Source organism: Meleagris gallopavo, chromosome 9 (assembly GCF_905368555.1).
Source record: "Meleagris gallopavo chromosome 9, MGAL_WU_HG_1.1, whole genome shotgun sequence".
NCBI classification, from domain to species: domain Eukaryota; kingdom Metazoa; phylum Chordata; class Aves; order Galliformes; family Phasianidae; genus Meleagris; species Meleagris gallopavo.
Genome location: NC_139412.1, coordinates 11,131,397 through 11,147,623, shown reverse-complemented (window position 1 = coordinate 11,147,623; position 16,227 = coordinate 11,131,397). Strand labels below are relative to the sequence as shown.

General features: G+C 44.2%; 1 protein-coding gene across 14 annotated transcripts in view; it reads left to right on the top strand.

Moving 5' to 3' along the window:
• The first annotated feature begins 166 nt into the window (after nucleotides 1–166).
• The window catches only part of ZNF185 (zinc finger protein 185 with LIM domain), a 46,873-nt gene continuing 30,812 nt past the window's right edge, over nucleotides 167–16,227 (top strand). For 7 of the 14 annotated variants that reach the window (XM_085230879.1, XM_085230877.1, XM_085230876.1 and 4 more), the window contains exons 1-3: nucleotides 168–346; nucleotides 14,246–14,322; nucleotides 15,913–16,051. In XM_085230879.1, the coding sequence (XP_085087005.1) occupies nucleotides 14,298–14,322; nucleotides 15,913–16,051 (164 nt within the window). In that variant the 5' untranslated portion in view covers nucleotides 168–346; nucleotides 14,246–14,297. Of the gene's footprint in view, nucleotides 347–8,823; nucleotides 8,847–14,245; nucleotides 14,323–15,912; nucleotides 16,052–16,227 lie in introns of those variants that run through there. The other 7 variants (XM_085230869.1, XM_085230867.1, XM_085230875.1 and 4 more) reach the window with 2 other exon arrangements.

Below are 16,227 nucleotides of genomic sequence, written 5' to 3'. Positions count from 1 at the left end.
TGCGCAAGGCTAGGGAAGGTGACATTTGCTGGAGAATGCAAAGAATGTAGAGGAGAGCTGGCGGGAGGGGAGACCATGCAGTCTGAATAGAGAAACCTGTTTGATTCCCCTGAAGGGCAAAACACACCCAAGTCTCCTCCTCAAAACAAGGCTTGGCTTCCAGGAGCCAACCCTCTCGGCCCGCCCGGCAGGTAAGCACTCTGCCTCGCCCACAGTTGCCTCGCTGCCAGGGAGGATCGGAGGCACCCGCTGCGAACCCTTGGGGGGCAAAGGCACTTGGAGACTGATTGCAGACTGCTCCACATCTGTCTTTTGAGGGAAGGCTGCAGCTGCGAAGCCTCCGCAGGTAGGGATGGGCAGAGAGCCTGGTTCTCTGAACTCTGCAGAGAGTATCTGGGGTGTTCCTGCAATCCGTGTTTCCCCTGCTCGCTCTGTATGAGGAGGAGGAGGACTGTCATCTCCTAACCTGCTGATACAGGGATCTGGCAGGGATGAGGGAAGTTTCTATTGAAGCCTCCTCTCAGACAAGGAGGGAAAGCTAGTGTGTTGGTCCCAAATGTGGATTTAAAATGATACCTAGATACTAAAAAGGTGGTATTAGTGTAGATAGAAAAGTAAAGCAGAACTGAAGGGTTTGGATTGGAGGTTTTGCTGCTTGCATTTGTCAGGTCACTGAGTTCCCTCCCTGCCCATCTATCTTTCTAAAATCTGTCCCCTTCTTAATTTGTAAGGTGTAGTGGGGGCATGGCAGCAGGGACAAGTCTGTGCACAGGCAGGAGGGATCAGCTGTGTAGGACAGGTATAAAATTTGAGCCTGTGACTCTTCTCGAGAGGCTTAGGGTCAGCTGCCATGTTTGCACCACACCTAACCCTCTTCCCCCAGACCTGTGTGTTTCAGAGAGAGATGCAGGTGGAGATCTTTCTTTCGCTGTTTTTCTGTCTTGTTTTGTTTCTCTCTGAGTTAGTTTGAAATCAGCACCCTGGAAAGGAAAGCATGGGAGCAGTGAAGCTGGTGCAGCTGGTAAGGGAGGTGAACACTTCCCTCAGTCCTTGATTCTTTCTACCTGGAAGCTTGGTGAACATGTTGACCATTTCTCCATCTCCACCCCTCTGCTCTAGGACAAATGCCAGCCAGGAGAATGAGCTGGCTGCAGCTGGACAGGTTGCTCAGTGCAGTGAGGTCCTCTTGCATCAAATTGATCAGGAGCTTGTACTTAGGCTGATTTGTTCTATTCATCCAGCCAAAGACGAAATACTAAGTTTTATTAACTTCCAACATTATTTAATTTAAAGTTCTGATCACTAAAAAAAAGTGAGTTTCGATTTTCTTTTTTAAAACCTTTTTTTTTAATCCTGGTGAAACTTTGTAGCATCTCTGAGATGTCACAAAGCTTCAGTGGGATGTTTTTGTCCTGTTCTGTTTGTGGGTCTGTGATGCAAGTGCCAAGCAAAGTGCCTTTGAAAGAAAGGAACTTTTCCTTCCTTTTTGCTTTCATCTTTAGACATCAAGGCATAAGGTTGATGCCATGTGGGTGCAGTAAACACCCTTTACATCCTTCTTCCTTTTCAAATACAGAAATTAGTTGAGCAATTAAGAATTAATACCTTGCAATTAGAGTAATGAAATTTCATACCAAGTATAGTGAAAAATTATTCACTAATTTTGGACAACAACAGAAGTGAACTGCTGTGATGGGGGTGGTCATGCTGTGCTCCTTGCGTGGAAGGCCCCAAAATGATTTCTCAAGATGGGCAGGGTTGTTGCTGCTCCACCTAAGTTCACACCATGCTTTCCCAGCTTGAGTTAACTCATATCTTTGCCAGCTTCATCTGGTCAGACTGAAATTTTTCTATGTGGGGTATGTGGTTGCAAGTGAATTAAAATAAATGATAATTATGCATTCGTGGCTTGAGAGCACTCATCTCAGACACAGCTGAAACGTGTCTGTCCTTCATGTTGGAGCTCTGTGCAGGCTTCCCCATGACAGTTGTTGGTCCTTATTTCTCCTTTCCTCATGCCTGGGGGAGAAGAGATGTTTACTGTCCCCAGGTACAGGTGACCAGGATCTGAAGGAATTGCAGAGTTGGTCTGAGACTCTTCACAAAAATCCTTCACAGCCAGTGGGCTCAGCTCCTGTGATTCATATTCAGGGTCATGTCAGCCACTCTGAGAAAGGTGGGGACGCAGTTAATGACGGTGGTGTGGTTTACATTGTTTGAATGGCATCACAGAAGGATTGCAACAGAGGCATAAAATGTCACCTGCAGTGGAGTAACCATCGTGGAGCACCTCTTCTGTGAAGAACAGCTGAGAGAGCTGGGGTAGTTTAGCCTGGAGAAGAGAAGGCTCTGGGGGAACGTTATTGCATCCTTTTAAATATCACCTGGGGTTTAGCATTATGAGCCTGTCTGCTCCTAGGCAGTTTGCATGATTTTTATCTGTGTTTGAAAGCCTTCAGCCACCCTGTTGCTCCTAATGCGGAGCCACTGTCGTGACATGAGAGTCCAAGTCCTGAAGCATGCTTCAGGCTGGTGGCCTGGTCCTTCAGAGACAACTGGCAGCCACCATCACCCAGACACTCAGGTACCTGTGTGGATGAGGTGGGATGAGGTCCTACACTGTACATTTTGAGTTTACAATGTGAATCCAGAAGTGTCTCTTATTTCCCCCAAGGGCAGACAGAAGGATAGAAGCTGTCCATCCTTCCCAGACATGGAATATCATTCAAGTGAGAGTTCAAGGGTGAAATAAATGGTAGTTCTAGCAATACTGTCTCAGGAAATATCACAGCTACTGGGCACAAATTGCTAACCTAGTGTTAACTTTCTTTGCTGGATCCAACTTCCTGAAAGGATTTTAAAGGGTTAACTTTACTCTGGCAGGTTTTATGCTAGATCAAGCACAGTCTGTCCACACTGTCCTAACTTCATAGCAGATCAGGTAACAGCTGACATAAAAGCATAACACTGGCACAAGGTTTGCATTGTGTGCTCTGGCTAATGCAAGAGAAATGCAAGTATGTGCCCACGCCTAATCCAGATCACTGGAGGGCAGTCTGAGAGTGCACAGACCTGGATTAGCAATCCTGAAAACTGGATACTGCCTTTCTGGGGCAGGGAGCCTCACGGCTGAGTGTGGGCTACGTGTAGAAGCATTTTCTCACTGGCTTTCCTTTCTGTAGGTTTCTGTAAGTACATCTTGGTCTGCTGAGTGTTGATCTGAGGTGCCATACTTCATCAAACGGGTTGGAGAATAGGCACTGGACTGTGATTTAGATTTAGATAACAAAATCCTCAGCAAAGTTTAGAAGGTTTAAGTGTAGTTCCAGTTCAAGCCTTTTGCAAGCTTTAAATACCTCCTAGTTTGAGGACAGTGATAGTCAGAAGGTCAGAAAGTGCATCAATTATCATTAAACCATGAGACTCTTCTTCATAACTGCCCTCCAGTTTGCAGCTGATTCTGCCACCAGTATACAAGTTTCTATCTGGTGAAATTAGTTTTGTACTTTTCTACCTATGCGGGAGAATGTGAGAGATTGCTTTGAAGGAAACAGGACAGCATGGACAGTCTCTGTCTTCAGGCAACGTAGGCAGTGCAGCCTGGAGCTGCTGGGTGCAGGTCCTGGTAGGCAGGGAAAGATTGCTTTGCAGTTGGACTCGCAGGTGATGTTTGGGCTGAAGGAAAATAACACTAGCTTAAACAATTTCTTGTCTATTAATGGCTCTTATGTTGAAATCCCAAGAATTTGCCTCCCTGTTGCATGGACTCAGTAAACACCACAGGACTCAGCTACGGGGTCTCTGTCCAGAAGGTACAACGAGACTTTTCAGCTTGCAGCATCTCATCACTCAGCTCTTCTGGGGACCAGCACAGCAAAGTGACATTGGTCTCAGGACAGGATGTCCCTTCAGGGAACCAGAGGGCTGTAACATGAACTCGGTGGCTGGCCTGGGCTGTGTGGACAGGTCAGGAGTCTAAAGGCACCCTGTGTTGCTTTCCAGGAAAGCTGTATTTACAGGATCAAAGCAGCTCTGCTTCCTTTCCCAGGGCAGTCATTTAGCCCTCAGAACTAACTCCAACATCGGATCCAGCTCATCACCAAGACGGAGGGCAAGGTGGCTATTAGGTGCAAAGGGGCTATTAATGCAAGTGCCCTACAAACTCCTGACAAAAGCAGGCTGAATATTTGTTATTAACATTTTAAATTTGAAGTTGAGCCATCGGAAAGGGGGATGGCTGGTAAGTTTTTTTTCTATGTGTTTACAGGTAATAGGAGCTGCAGTCAGCTGTTAAAGAATAGCAAGTGTTTCATCTCCTGAGGTATAATTACATCTTTTTAAGTGGCTTATGCAGAAAGCAGAATCATTCCCAATTAAGCGAAGGGCTGCTGATTTCTGGCACTTGGAGAATTTATTAGCAAAGAGTGCTGTTCTGGCTGTACATTTGCAGAGGACTACATGAGCAGGCAAAGGTCCATCACTACCTCCTTTCTGCTGCTGCTGAGTACCAGCTGGAGCCTCTGTGGCTCTGAGGACGGCAGTAGACATGGAGATGGATGAGCACAGGCTGTGATCTGTGGGGATCACTCCTTACAAGGGGTGAGATTGAAGTTTGTGGTGTGATGTGGGAGCAATTTATTAGTTCCTCTGCTGGTATCACTGATGGTGCTTGTTCTCATGGTGTGTCACTCAGCCATGGCAGCCAAACTGAGCTCTGGAGCCTGTTTCACCTGCCAAGCCAAGAATTTTCACCAGGAGCTGCCCTCTGAAACACTGCTGAGAGGAAGAGATCGCATCCCACTAGCACCAGCGACATCCCTTGCAACTGCCTTAAAACTCAAAACACTTTGAAATACCTAAGGCAGGGACCACTCCAACACCTGGATGCCTGCAGAGAGTGAGCTGAGCTGGCTAACAGCCTGCAGACAGGCACACCCTGAAGATTAAAATCTAAACAAGGTTTCAGGTCCCCTTGCCTTATTAAGTAGCTTGTAATTACTTTCATTCACGTGATGAGCTGCAGAGGCAGTCTTCACAGTCTTCATGCCCTTCTTGCCTTCAATGACTGAATGTTGTCTGTCCATTCAGCTTCATAGCAAAAATTCTTTTTGTACCCTGGGATTTCTGTATTTTGCTCATGATTTTCAAGACTGTGGTTGTCGAGAGTCTTGGTGGTACTCTGCCTAAGAACATTAGGGTCTTTGTAAAAGTCAGTGTGGATTTATCTAGCAGTAACATTTGAAACATGCAGTCTCAGGACATGGTGTACTAATAGCATTTTGGCAGAATATTTATTTCTTGTGCTGGAGTGCTCATGTTGGATGCTTTGTCAGCAAGAATTTAAGCATCTGAACACCTGTTTTTATGGGTCACCAGTTGTGTGGGACATCCCAGTTGCAATCACCCAGCACGTAGGCCGAGGGACTTTAGCTGATTGTATTCTATTAGAAGCTTGAGGCAAAGATGTACTGTAAATCACAGATTTCATTTATCAGGAGCAGTCTCTAACCTATAGCTGTCATGTATTTGTATTGCCCAGGGATGTCTAGTTTCCATTATCTCTACCCTGTTCAAAGGAGAGGGTTGGAGAGAAAAGAGGAAAGGAGGCCTAGAGATCAGATGGCTTGTGAAGTTTTCTGTTACCCCTGGAATCAGCTCTTTGCAGTTGGTGGAGAAGGAAACCCAGCTCATCAGCAATGCTCTCCAGTTCTCCCAGTGATATCACTCAGATGATCAACCTTGCCTTCTTCAGTGTACCCAGCACGCAGCTCCACCTGTGCTGCATACCAGTGACCTGCTATCACACAGAGGGGAGAGGCAATTTGGATTTAATTACCTGGAAGGTGATCAGGTTCTGACTTGTAAGGGGCCTGTGAGAACCTGAGGAGAGGAGATTCGTTTAAAATTGGCTCCGTCCAGGAATTGGTGTCACCTCTCCCCTGTGTAAGACCATGGCATTAGTTTTCTCTGTTGCTACGCTCTCTGCTAGAAACATAACTCTTCATCCCATAAAGATGCCAGCCTGTTTGAATCTTGGACATGGGTAAGAGGGAAGGATGTGTCTGAGGAACAAGGAGATAACAGATGAAAGCAGTGGCATCACAGCTAAGCAGCGTGTTGGGGATGAACACAGAGTGGAGAACCCTGTAGTGAGCCAAGTAGACAAGGTGGAATGTTTTGAAGAGCAGAGTTAACTGGTCCATGCTTTCCTCCCTGCTCACCTGGCATCCAGTGCCCTAGGTGTGAGGCTTGGGAAGGCAGATTGAAAGAGCCGGATTTCCACACTGTCCCAGCCCTGCTCTTGGTGAATTTCACCACAGGGAATAAAAAGGGCAGAAACAAGTCAGAGTATTTCTGCAAATCCCTGCCCTGATATGCTGCTGCAGCCAGCATGTGGGAAAGGAATAAAACTTCTATGACAAGGATGAAGCTTCAGCACTTGCTTAAGAGCAGAAGGCAGCAAGGAGGTGCATCACTTGGAGGATTAGAGCGAAGGCCAGCTGTGCTGAATTAGGTATGTCCTTAGGTTTCATGGAAAGTCAAACCCTGAATTCAAAGCTCGGGCTGTGAGTAGAGCACTTAGGGAATTTTAACAGGAGAAAGTTTCTTCTCATGGGCTATCAGGTTGTTTTTCTGGCTGAGATCAGGATAAAGGAGATGTTTGGAGTACTTTCAGGAGGTTGTAGCTGGCAGCTGCTTTGCCTAGAGAACTTGGACTGGCAATATAAACCTGATACAGCTCTGTAGTTAGACTTGCACTGCTCCTTTTTTTTTCCCCCTCAAAATTAGCAATGCTGAACCCTTTCAAATGTGCATGCAAATTTTGCCAAGTTTTTGTTCTTAAGGAAAAAAGTTAAAGTGTAAAACAAAAGGCAATCTTAAGTCTTCTCCAATGAAACTTTGTCACCTTGTTCTGAAACATGGCAGTTTTTTCCTCATTTCTACTTTTGTTCAAAATACAAATAGCAATATGGCATGAAACTAAACCTTCTGGCTGATTTGTCATGACCTAGTCTGAATTTTTCTGCTTGCTCAAAGCTGTGTTCTTGTGTCCAACCATAATAACCTTTTTCTGTGTTGGAAATGACCAGTGAATAAAAAACCTCCATCTTTTGCACGTTTCTAGTGATGCCTGAGAAGTTAACCTGCTAATTTCCCATTCCTCTAACGCTGCACTGCTGCATTTTAAAAAAGCAGCTAACGGAGAGGGAAGGAGATGAATTGCCCCCCTTCCCTTCATGCCAGCAGCAGGGCATGATTCAAGCCCCCTAAAAGACAGCTTTGTGCAGAACATGGACCTGCTCCAGGAACAGATTTCAGGGTAGGCGTTTCCTTCCCTGGCAGAGCCACTGACTCTGCTTGCTGACGCTGGCCACGTCAGCATCTCTCAACAAAGAGGCAGGTGTTTTCTCCAGGCTGTGGGCAGTGCTGAGCACCATGCTAGGCCTCTTCTTTTATCCTCTTTATTAAATAGACTCAGATGACACCTGGGGACTTGATTTTTGCTCATGCTAAGGCAGCCAGGAGTTAACCCCTCCTACAACTACTATTCACTCACTGAATGGCTGAGGGCTTTTCCATTCTTTAGAGAATGGACTTCTGATTATTTTTTCTGTTGCTTTCTACTCTGCAGATTGCAATTGCTACACTGTCATCACCCGAGGATAAGGCATTCTGGCTGTAGCCTTTGTAGGCTTATTTTCAGTATAGTCTTTTTCTTGAGCCCTGTTCACAGGATCCTGACATTTTTGGGGATGAGAATGTGAAAACTACTATAGGCATCTACCCCAGGAAACCAAATCACTTTGATTCAGTTACTGCCCATTAAGGTAGCTGAGCATGTTGAAGCTATTTCTTCAACAATTCTCTAAGTGGCTTGATCCAGACTGTGAGGGGTCTTCTACACTTGTGTACATTTGATCACCACATTCAGGGGTTGTTCCTGCAGGCAGTAATAGTGGAAGGTGGTGTAAAGTGGGGTGAAATTCTCAGGTGTTTACCAATCCATTTTTTTTTCAATATATTTAATTTTGGATGGAAAAAGAGACGACAAAAACACTACAAATATTATTCTTAACACTTGCTGAATGAACACAAGTCCCAGTGTTTTGTACCGTTGGAAACACCCAGTTAGGACTGAGTGTCCAGAAATATCAGCATGCAGGGACTGCTGAATCCAAAGAGAAAAGTAGATGTACAAACAGACAAAGTATAATGTATAACTACAGATTAAGCCACAAAAAAGATTCAGCATGTATCTTCTTGGTCTAAATGTTTGTGTGCTACACATACTGCAGTGTTTGTATCCCACAGACATTGCTATGAACTGTTTTGAAGGTAGGTGGTATCTGGATTTGCACCCAGCTGTGCTCTGCATGGATGGTATACACTGCTCTGTGAGTCACAGGCCTTTCAAGATGGATCAAATCTAAATTATTTTAGCTCAGAAGCCTGTACGAAGCTATGGAAGAACTGAATTCTGCCCCTTGTGCTACCTAGAATTTTTTCCTAGACTGTGTTTAACAGGTAGGTCATGGAATGCACAAATCTATGCTTAAGCACTGCCTATAGCAATGCCCGTTGTCCCTGCTGAGGAAGGAGTCACTCCAGTGGACAGGTTTAGGCACAGCGTCCAGTCTGTTGTGTTTTCTTATTGCTTGTTTGATGTCTCTCTAGTAGGTGAAGCTCTCCTGATGTTTTTCTCAGATCTCAGGCCAAAGGATTGTCAGTCTGAGAGCCTGCTGTAAGGACACTGTCACAGTGCTGAGGAGTCAGGCCGTGGAGCTCCTGGACTTGCTGCATGGCTGGGACTCACCCCTAAGGATTGTGGTTTCCATGGCTGTGATGTAAGCAGACCTTGATACCGGGCAGGTGATGTACCCTGGCTGAAGGGTTTCTCACAGAATTCTGCAAGTAGGAGCATTTATATCCCCTTTTTATTTTAAGGTAAAAAGTCCAGTGAAATTGGTACGTATTTACCAATATATTTTTTCTCTACAAACATTTACTCTTCTGCAACTGCTTTTTGAGAAGGATCATCTCTCAGAGCTTTGTAATTCACTCATTTATTTTAAGTATTCCAGGGCATTTTGCAAACTTTGAGCCTTTGGCAGCTCTGTAAGTTTCTTACAGAGGGGAGGCACATTTAAGGGATTCATCTCTCAAAGTGCAGTTATCTTAAGGCAGTGCTTAATGGAGCCTGCAATAACTGTTTAGATCAGGAATTTAAGAATTACTGCTCATTTACATAGCAGTGCCACCCAAGGGTGCCAATTAGGGTTGAGGGCCTATTGCACTGATGTTGTGTAGACATTTTATAGGAGACTTTGAAGTGCTCCCACTGGCCTTCTACAGGAAAAAAACTTCCACATAAATATTTTGAAAGGAAAATGTTTTTTTCTGAAGTGATATTTTTATTTTAAATTTTATATTTGTAGTGAATGTTTAACTGGAAGAATCTATTCCTGAACAGCTCTGGTGGCTACAGCAGAGTGACTTGTTGACTTGTTGAGTGTCCTTTCAGAACAGTCCCACAGCAGAAGATCTTTTATTAGGTAATGAATAAACAAAAGACAAAAAGGTCTATCCAGCCTTGCGGAATTGCTTTTTAATTAGAAGGTGAGGGGGAAGTGATAGATCCAGTCTGAGTCAGAGAGAGAATTGTGGGACAGCAAAAGGCTGGTGGCTGTGTGGGGACAGGAATAGGAAAGGTTACAGATTTTTCAGCTGTACCTGCTTGTCTTTAATCCAGTGCCTCAAAATCTGTGATCTGCTTATAGGTGAATGGAGGTTGTCAGAGAACACCTTCACATGTCATGAAAAGAAACTGTGAATTGCTTGCTGTCATGCATCTCTCCAGTGCTACGTGTGTTTCTGTGAGGGCTGTGGTTCCAGAAGCTTCTGTGCATGCAGTGTGGTTTCTGTTAGCAATAGGATGCTATAGACATGGGGACTTGAGTGCCCAAAATTTAGAGTTCCATGGCCATGTTTCCAATCATAAAGCATCATTTTTTTCCAATGGATAGTCATCTGAACTGCCTTTTATCCCTTTTATTTCCCATTTAATTCCCCCAAGGGCCAGGTGTTGCACAAACGTTTGAGTTGTGATGGTAAGAAGTGAGCAAGAAGCAGCACAACTCTGGCATCTTGCACAGAGGAAAGGAAAAGCTGTCCTGAAAAGATAGCTGCAGTGATCAATAGCTGGAAGTTAAGTTCATAGCCGGGTCCACAGATATCCCTCAGTGCTGCCAGGAGACAGATTTTTTGTTTGCTTTGACTTACAGGCCATGCTCTTAGCTCCAAAATGACCCTCAGTCAGGTGGAACAGTGCTTTTAGATCTTAAAACCTCCAGAAATATTACATACTCTAACACAGCCTTGGACTTAACCCACTAGGAGAAAAAGGATCTGTCTCGTCTCACATCCAGAGATGCATAGAGCATCCTCACTTCCTCTCCCCTCACCTGCTGAGTTCAGATCTTTAAGCTTCATTCAAGGCAGGTAATGTTCCTGTTCTCCAGGTGGGAAGGGGAACTGTTGGGATCAGTTGCAATCTATCCTAGAGCTAGGCAAATGGATTTGTTTCCATAGCAATAGAAGAAATTATTGTAACCTGTGGCAGTAGCTGATGATTGATTCCCAAATAAGATATGCCAACAAAAACACGTTTTTTTTTTTTTTCCTTTATTATTTAAGTACTATCTGTGGTGGAATTTCCAATAGCTTACAAGCATATTTTTGAAAAACTGCATTCCCTAGTGCATTTTGATAAGGAAGATTTTGGAATTGCTCTATGTTGGCTTGTCACTACCTTTCAAGAGTATAATGGCAGGCAAATGTGAAGAAACTTCCTCCAAATCTTGAGTGGAGGTCTTTGAGATTTTCTGCACTGCAGACTTGCAAAAAAAAAAAATGCTTTGAAACCTGCTTTGAGGTCTTGCAGTCCTTGTGTTAAAGCTTAAATGCAGATTTTGCTAGAAAGGGGAAACTGTTCCAATTTCTAAGCAGTCCCTGGAGCAGGGAGAAGCACTTTTTTCCCATGAGTGTTGTGTCAGCTCTCTGGAGTCAGATGCCCATTTGCTAATCCTCTCTGGCCCCATGAATCCCACACTCCTTTCTAAACAGCTGTGTGGTTTGAACAGATGCAGTGGGTTGTGGTCCCACTGCAGCCTTGTGCAGCTGCAGAAGCTGCATCTCCCGTTTCTTGTTCTAACCACCAACCACTGGAGTATTAAAGCATGGAGAAATAATACTAGCTTGCTTTGGGAAATAATATTCCTGATTCTACTTTGCTGATTTGCCTTTTTTATTTTTCAGTTTGGGTTGTTGGACCCCATATATCTCTCTTGTTTCTTCTGCACAGCTTCTGTCTTAGCATCTGTAGACATTAGTTTGTCTGCCAGGTGCCAGTGAGCATTAAAACAAGAAAATGAGCTTTTCTTTCTCATATAGGAAATGTTGAGTTATTCTAACTGCAGGAGCCACGATATAACCTTTGTTGATTTGTCTTTCAGTGTTCTCATTGCTGAGTACATGGGTAAGGTCTGCATCACTAAGGTTTACAGAGCTCGCCGTCACACCTCCAGCAGGAGCTGACTGCAGGTGGTTAAGAATGTGAGCAAGAAATAGAGTACTTGAACTGCTGTGTTCTTGCTGCGTTTTTTCAGCTTCTAGTGATGTTATTTAGTCTGTATTGCCTTGAGCCCTGGCTGAAAGGTAAAAAATAGCCACTGAGCTTATCAGCCTTTGTGAATGAAAGAGACAAAGCTATATTAAAGGATGCAGAAAATGGTCTCCTCCAGCTCTCGCAGAAGGACCTTTTCACCACTCTGTGCCTGTCACAGAAGCTTTGCTGCAAGATTGACTCTGGTCTCCTTTGTTAGGGCATTTGTGAAGAATCCTCACGGTGGGGCAGTCAGGCTCTAACTCCAAACCTTTCTGTCCATTAAGCAGTACAAAGCCTCCTGATGGCTGCAGCAGCTCAGCACTGGGATGGCTGAGCTGCTGCAGCCATTACATGAATCATAGGTGGAGAAAGCAGGCTGGCAGAAAACACTGCCAGTCCCCCAAAGCCAAGCCAGGTGAGCACCACCGACGTGTTCCAACATCTGTTTGTCAAGCCAGAAATATCAGTGGAGTTATGTCAGCATTTGCTGTGATCCTTCCCAAGGTGATGTGAGCCAGGAAGAGGGAACGCAGTGCCAGAGGAGAAGGCTTGGCCAACATGTAGTTTCTGGCACATGTATTTATATGCATGCTGAGTGCCACTCTTTGTGGCTTCCCTTCGTTTTTGGGTGTATTTGTTAAGGTAGGGGATTTGTGTGAGTAAGAAGTGAAGCTGCTGTTCAAGCAATAAACTGAGATGATGTTTCTTGCACAGCTATGTTGCGTGTCCAGGAGCAGGGCTCAGCATCCCCACGAGCTCCATCCCTCACTCCGCGTCTTCCTGAGAATCTTCCCTATGTGTTCCTAAAGCTCTGCTTATTCTTCTAAAAGATCTGTACAGGGTGGCTAATTCCCTCTGAGTTATGCTGCTAGACAGGTACCAGCTTCCAAATACCTCATTCTATTACAACATGTAGCACATGCCTACTTCTACCACTTACTTGCCCTGGATTAGGACTGTCTCAGGCTCTTGGTCTGTTCTTTTCCACTGTTTCTCATCCTTCACTTCCTTCAACTTTATCTTGTCCTGAAATAAGAAATAATTTAGTAAGTAGAAGAGGGCACCAAATGCATAGGAGCGCCTCTGAATTGCAGTTAGCAAGGTAGCTGTGGTTGAAATGCATCTTTCTCAGATTTGATAGGTAGTGAAGCCATGTAGCTTCTCCAGTGCAGGACCAGGAAGCTGTGACTTTTTTAGCCTAGGGTTGCAAGGTAACACGTCCTTTGACTGTGCTCCTACAGTCTGCAGTCAGGCCTCTTGCCTTTGGTGGAAAGATACCTGAGTATTTAGAGGCTCTTCACGAAAACAACATTGTTGTCCTAGATAATATTTTTTCTCTAAATAGCAGGGACAATTAAATTTTGCGTGGGAAGGGGGATCTGGGAAGGATAAGAAAAGGGGTGGGCGATCAGCTCATGGTGGAAGCTGAATTAATGTTTGGGAGTGTTTGCAAAAGGGAGAGGGAGCCTAGGGGTAATAGCAGAAGGCTTGTTTTCCACCTGAGAGCAAACTGGAGAAAGGGCGGATATGCAGGGAGCCGAGGGAGATCCTCAGCTGAGACAAGGAGATGGAGGAGGCATTGCCAAGAAGCAACGCTATGAGATCAGCGCTCGGCATTCCTGATGGGCGTGTGGCTTTGCAGTAGTATTGCAGAGACAAGCCCACCAGCAGATAATAACAACCTAATTTTAGATTCACAAGCTCCCAAATAGGGTTGGGCATTTCTCTTAATGAATAGTATAGTCACTTAAGAATCCAGGTTCAGCAAGGAACAAATGGGGGAAAGGAGAAACTTTAAAAGGTAAAGAAAGGAGACATTTCTGACTTTATTGTGTTTATTTATTTGATTATTTGAAAGCAGTCAGGTGCTGAACTAACTGGGTTCTGCTCAAACCCTGTGGATCCATTCAGGGTCTGTGGCTTTTTTTTTGTTTGTTTTTGTTTTGTTTTTGCTTTCTTTCATTTACTTGTTTGTTTGCAAATGTTAAAAAGCATCTCCAAGGTTATACATCCAGGAGTTTCTCCTTGCTGCTTTGCTGTGAGCACTTCAAGAAGGGACTCAATTGCCAATGAAAGCAGGAGCTAACTTTCTCTTTTGAGACAGAGAGTGAGACATTCTCCCTGCTATATTTTATGGGGAATAATGAAACGTCTGCCAACTGAAAGAACCTTTTTATTGTACTCCTGCTTGGTGAAAATGCCATGATTCACCCAAACATCCTCAGCTTCTCTTACTTAAACAGATTCCAGAAGAGCTGTTCCACCTTAATCTTTCTAGATACCTTTGCTAAGGTTTCCTCCTCTCCTTTCCTCCCAGACCAGGAAGAATGCATTTATCATTAGCAATCATTCCATTTACTGGTATGAAGTACACATCCACTGGATTTCTTTCTCCATCCTTGATGCTGAAGGTGCATGGCATGGGGAGAAATTGCAACTCTGATATATATGTGTCATGGTCTTTCCATACTCTAGGCTCTGTGGCTGTGACACTGCTGTGATGCTCCCTCTTCTGCATGACTCCAAAACTGTTTATATGAGAACTACTGACTTGCTCTTCCCCCTTTTCATTTCTTCCAGAGGCCTGTTGTGTTCAAACAGTAACTAGAGGGGGAAGACACTTCTGAGAACCATGATGTCCCTGGGTGTCAGCAAAGGTAATTCCTTTCCAGTCTCAAGCTGTTGGGAATCTGTACTCTGCTGTATTAATAATACACTCCTAATAATATCTTATCAAAGAAGCATGAAAAATACTCACAGAAGCTGTTTTAACTGGGGAACATGCCAGGCCACAGAAATCTGCAGCAGATGTTGAGATTTACTTTGTGATTGACAGGTAGTTACTGGACTTTTAGATATCAGTAGAGAGGATGACACTTCCAAATCCACAGATAATCTGAAACAGTATAGAAGAGTGGAAGGACCTTGTTTATTTCCACGGTACAGGGGATTTTGAAATTTCAGTACTAAGAAAAGCAGTCCTTCCTTTTCCAGATACTCAGCATGAAGAGTGTTACTGCTGGTCCCCACACTGTCTGGGTATGGCTCTGTATGTCTGTGTCTTTGTTCCTGCTAATTCCACATGAGAAATTCCACATTGGTATAACTGTTTTCCTTAATAGAATTCTGACATGAATGCTTCTCCAAAAAAAATCCACCACCACATCTCTATGACATAACAGTTTTGAAGCACATGATCATGTACCAATGATTAAACAATTTACTGCATGTCAATTGACCAGTGATAACCATTTCTGTGCAGCCTTTTTGCCTACCGTGAGCACAAGATCTTGAGACCTACCTGAACCTTCTTTCCTGGTAGCTAAATTAAATTATTTCATGTTTGCCAAAGGCTAAGAGTATAGACAAGCAGTGTCCTTGTCTTGGCTGATATGAATTTAGTTGTAAAGCTGCAACAACTTGCTAGTGTCTCTAAATACCTGAGATGCATTGGTCCAAGCTCTATGAGGAGAGCAGGCCTGATAGTTTTCAACACTTAGCTGTCATTTCCAAAATGGCAAAGGATGATAACCAGAAATACACAGAAAAGGAATTTTCTTATCTGGTCTTTTCCTGTAATTTCCCTATGGAAAAACTGCTTTTCCTCAGAAGAAAGTGCTGGATGGGGAATTTCCCGGTTAAAATGTATTCCTTGTTGTTGTCATTACTGTTGTGTTTGTTTGTTGTTGTTGTTATTTTGGTTTTGTTTTGTTTTTTAATTTAATAAGATACGTCCCTGCTATTCTCTGACAGGACACCAGAGAAAGCTGAATTTGTGTTTTACGGCTTGTTCCCCAGCCATTGGCTCAGTTTCATGCTCCAGACTTATCATTCTCTCCCACAAAGCAAAAAAAAGCTCTTTGCTAGAGCTGATCTGATGGGAAATGCCAGAGGAAATGCACTGCCTTCTTAGTATGTGATTAGACCACCCACTGAATGTCTTTGGTTTCCCTGGAAGAAAATAACTCATTAATGTTAAACAGTCCCCAGAAAGAAGGAGAAAAAAGCTGTATGAGTCTCTGTAGAAGAGGTGACACATAGTGGAGCCGGGGTAAATTGATCTGAATTTTGGATGACAGCTTGTTTTCATCTTTCATGGGAAGTAGTAAAAGACTCGTAAAGTGTTTGCATCTCTGATAGGGGACCCATGCTCTCTGCTAAGGTTTGCCAGCAGCTCACCTGCTGACACTGAAGTTTTGCTCCTTCTCAACGGCCCTTCTCCTCTCTCCTTCCTTTGCCTCTCCTAGATCGTGTGATTACACCTACAGATGAAGACCGCAGGAGGATCATTAAGCAGATGAAGGTTCGCACCACCCTGAAGGGAGATAAGAGCTGGATTCACCACCAGAATTCAGACTCCGAGGATGAAAAGAAGAGCAGCCCGCTGTAAGTGCTTCACTAAGGAATGCTCTCCTTCTCCCTTTCCTTCATCAGCATCCCTTGAGAGCTCTAGCTTGTAGGAGAAATGCACGTTGAGCTAGCTTGTTGTGGGGTTCCTGTGATACCAGGAAATGGCACTGCCCAAGGAAGCAGTACTCCTGTTGCATTTTGGCACAGACTGG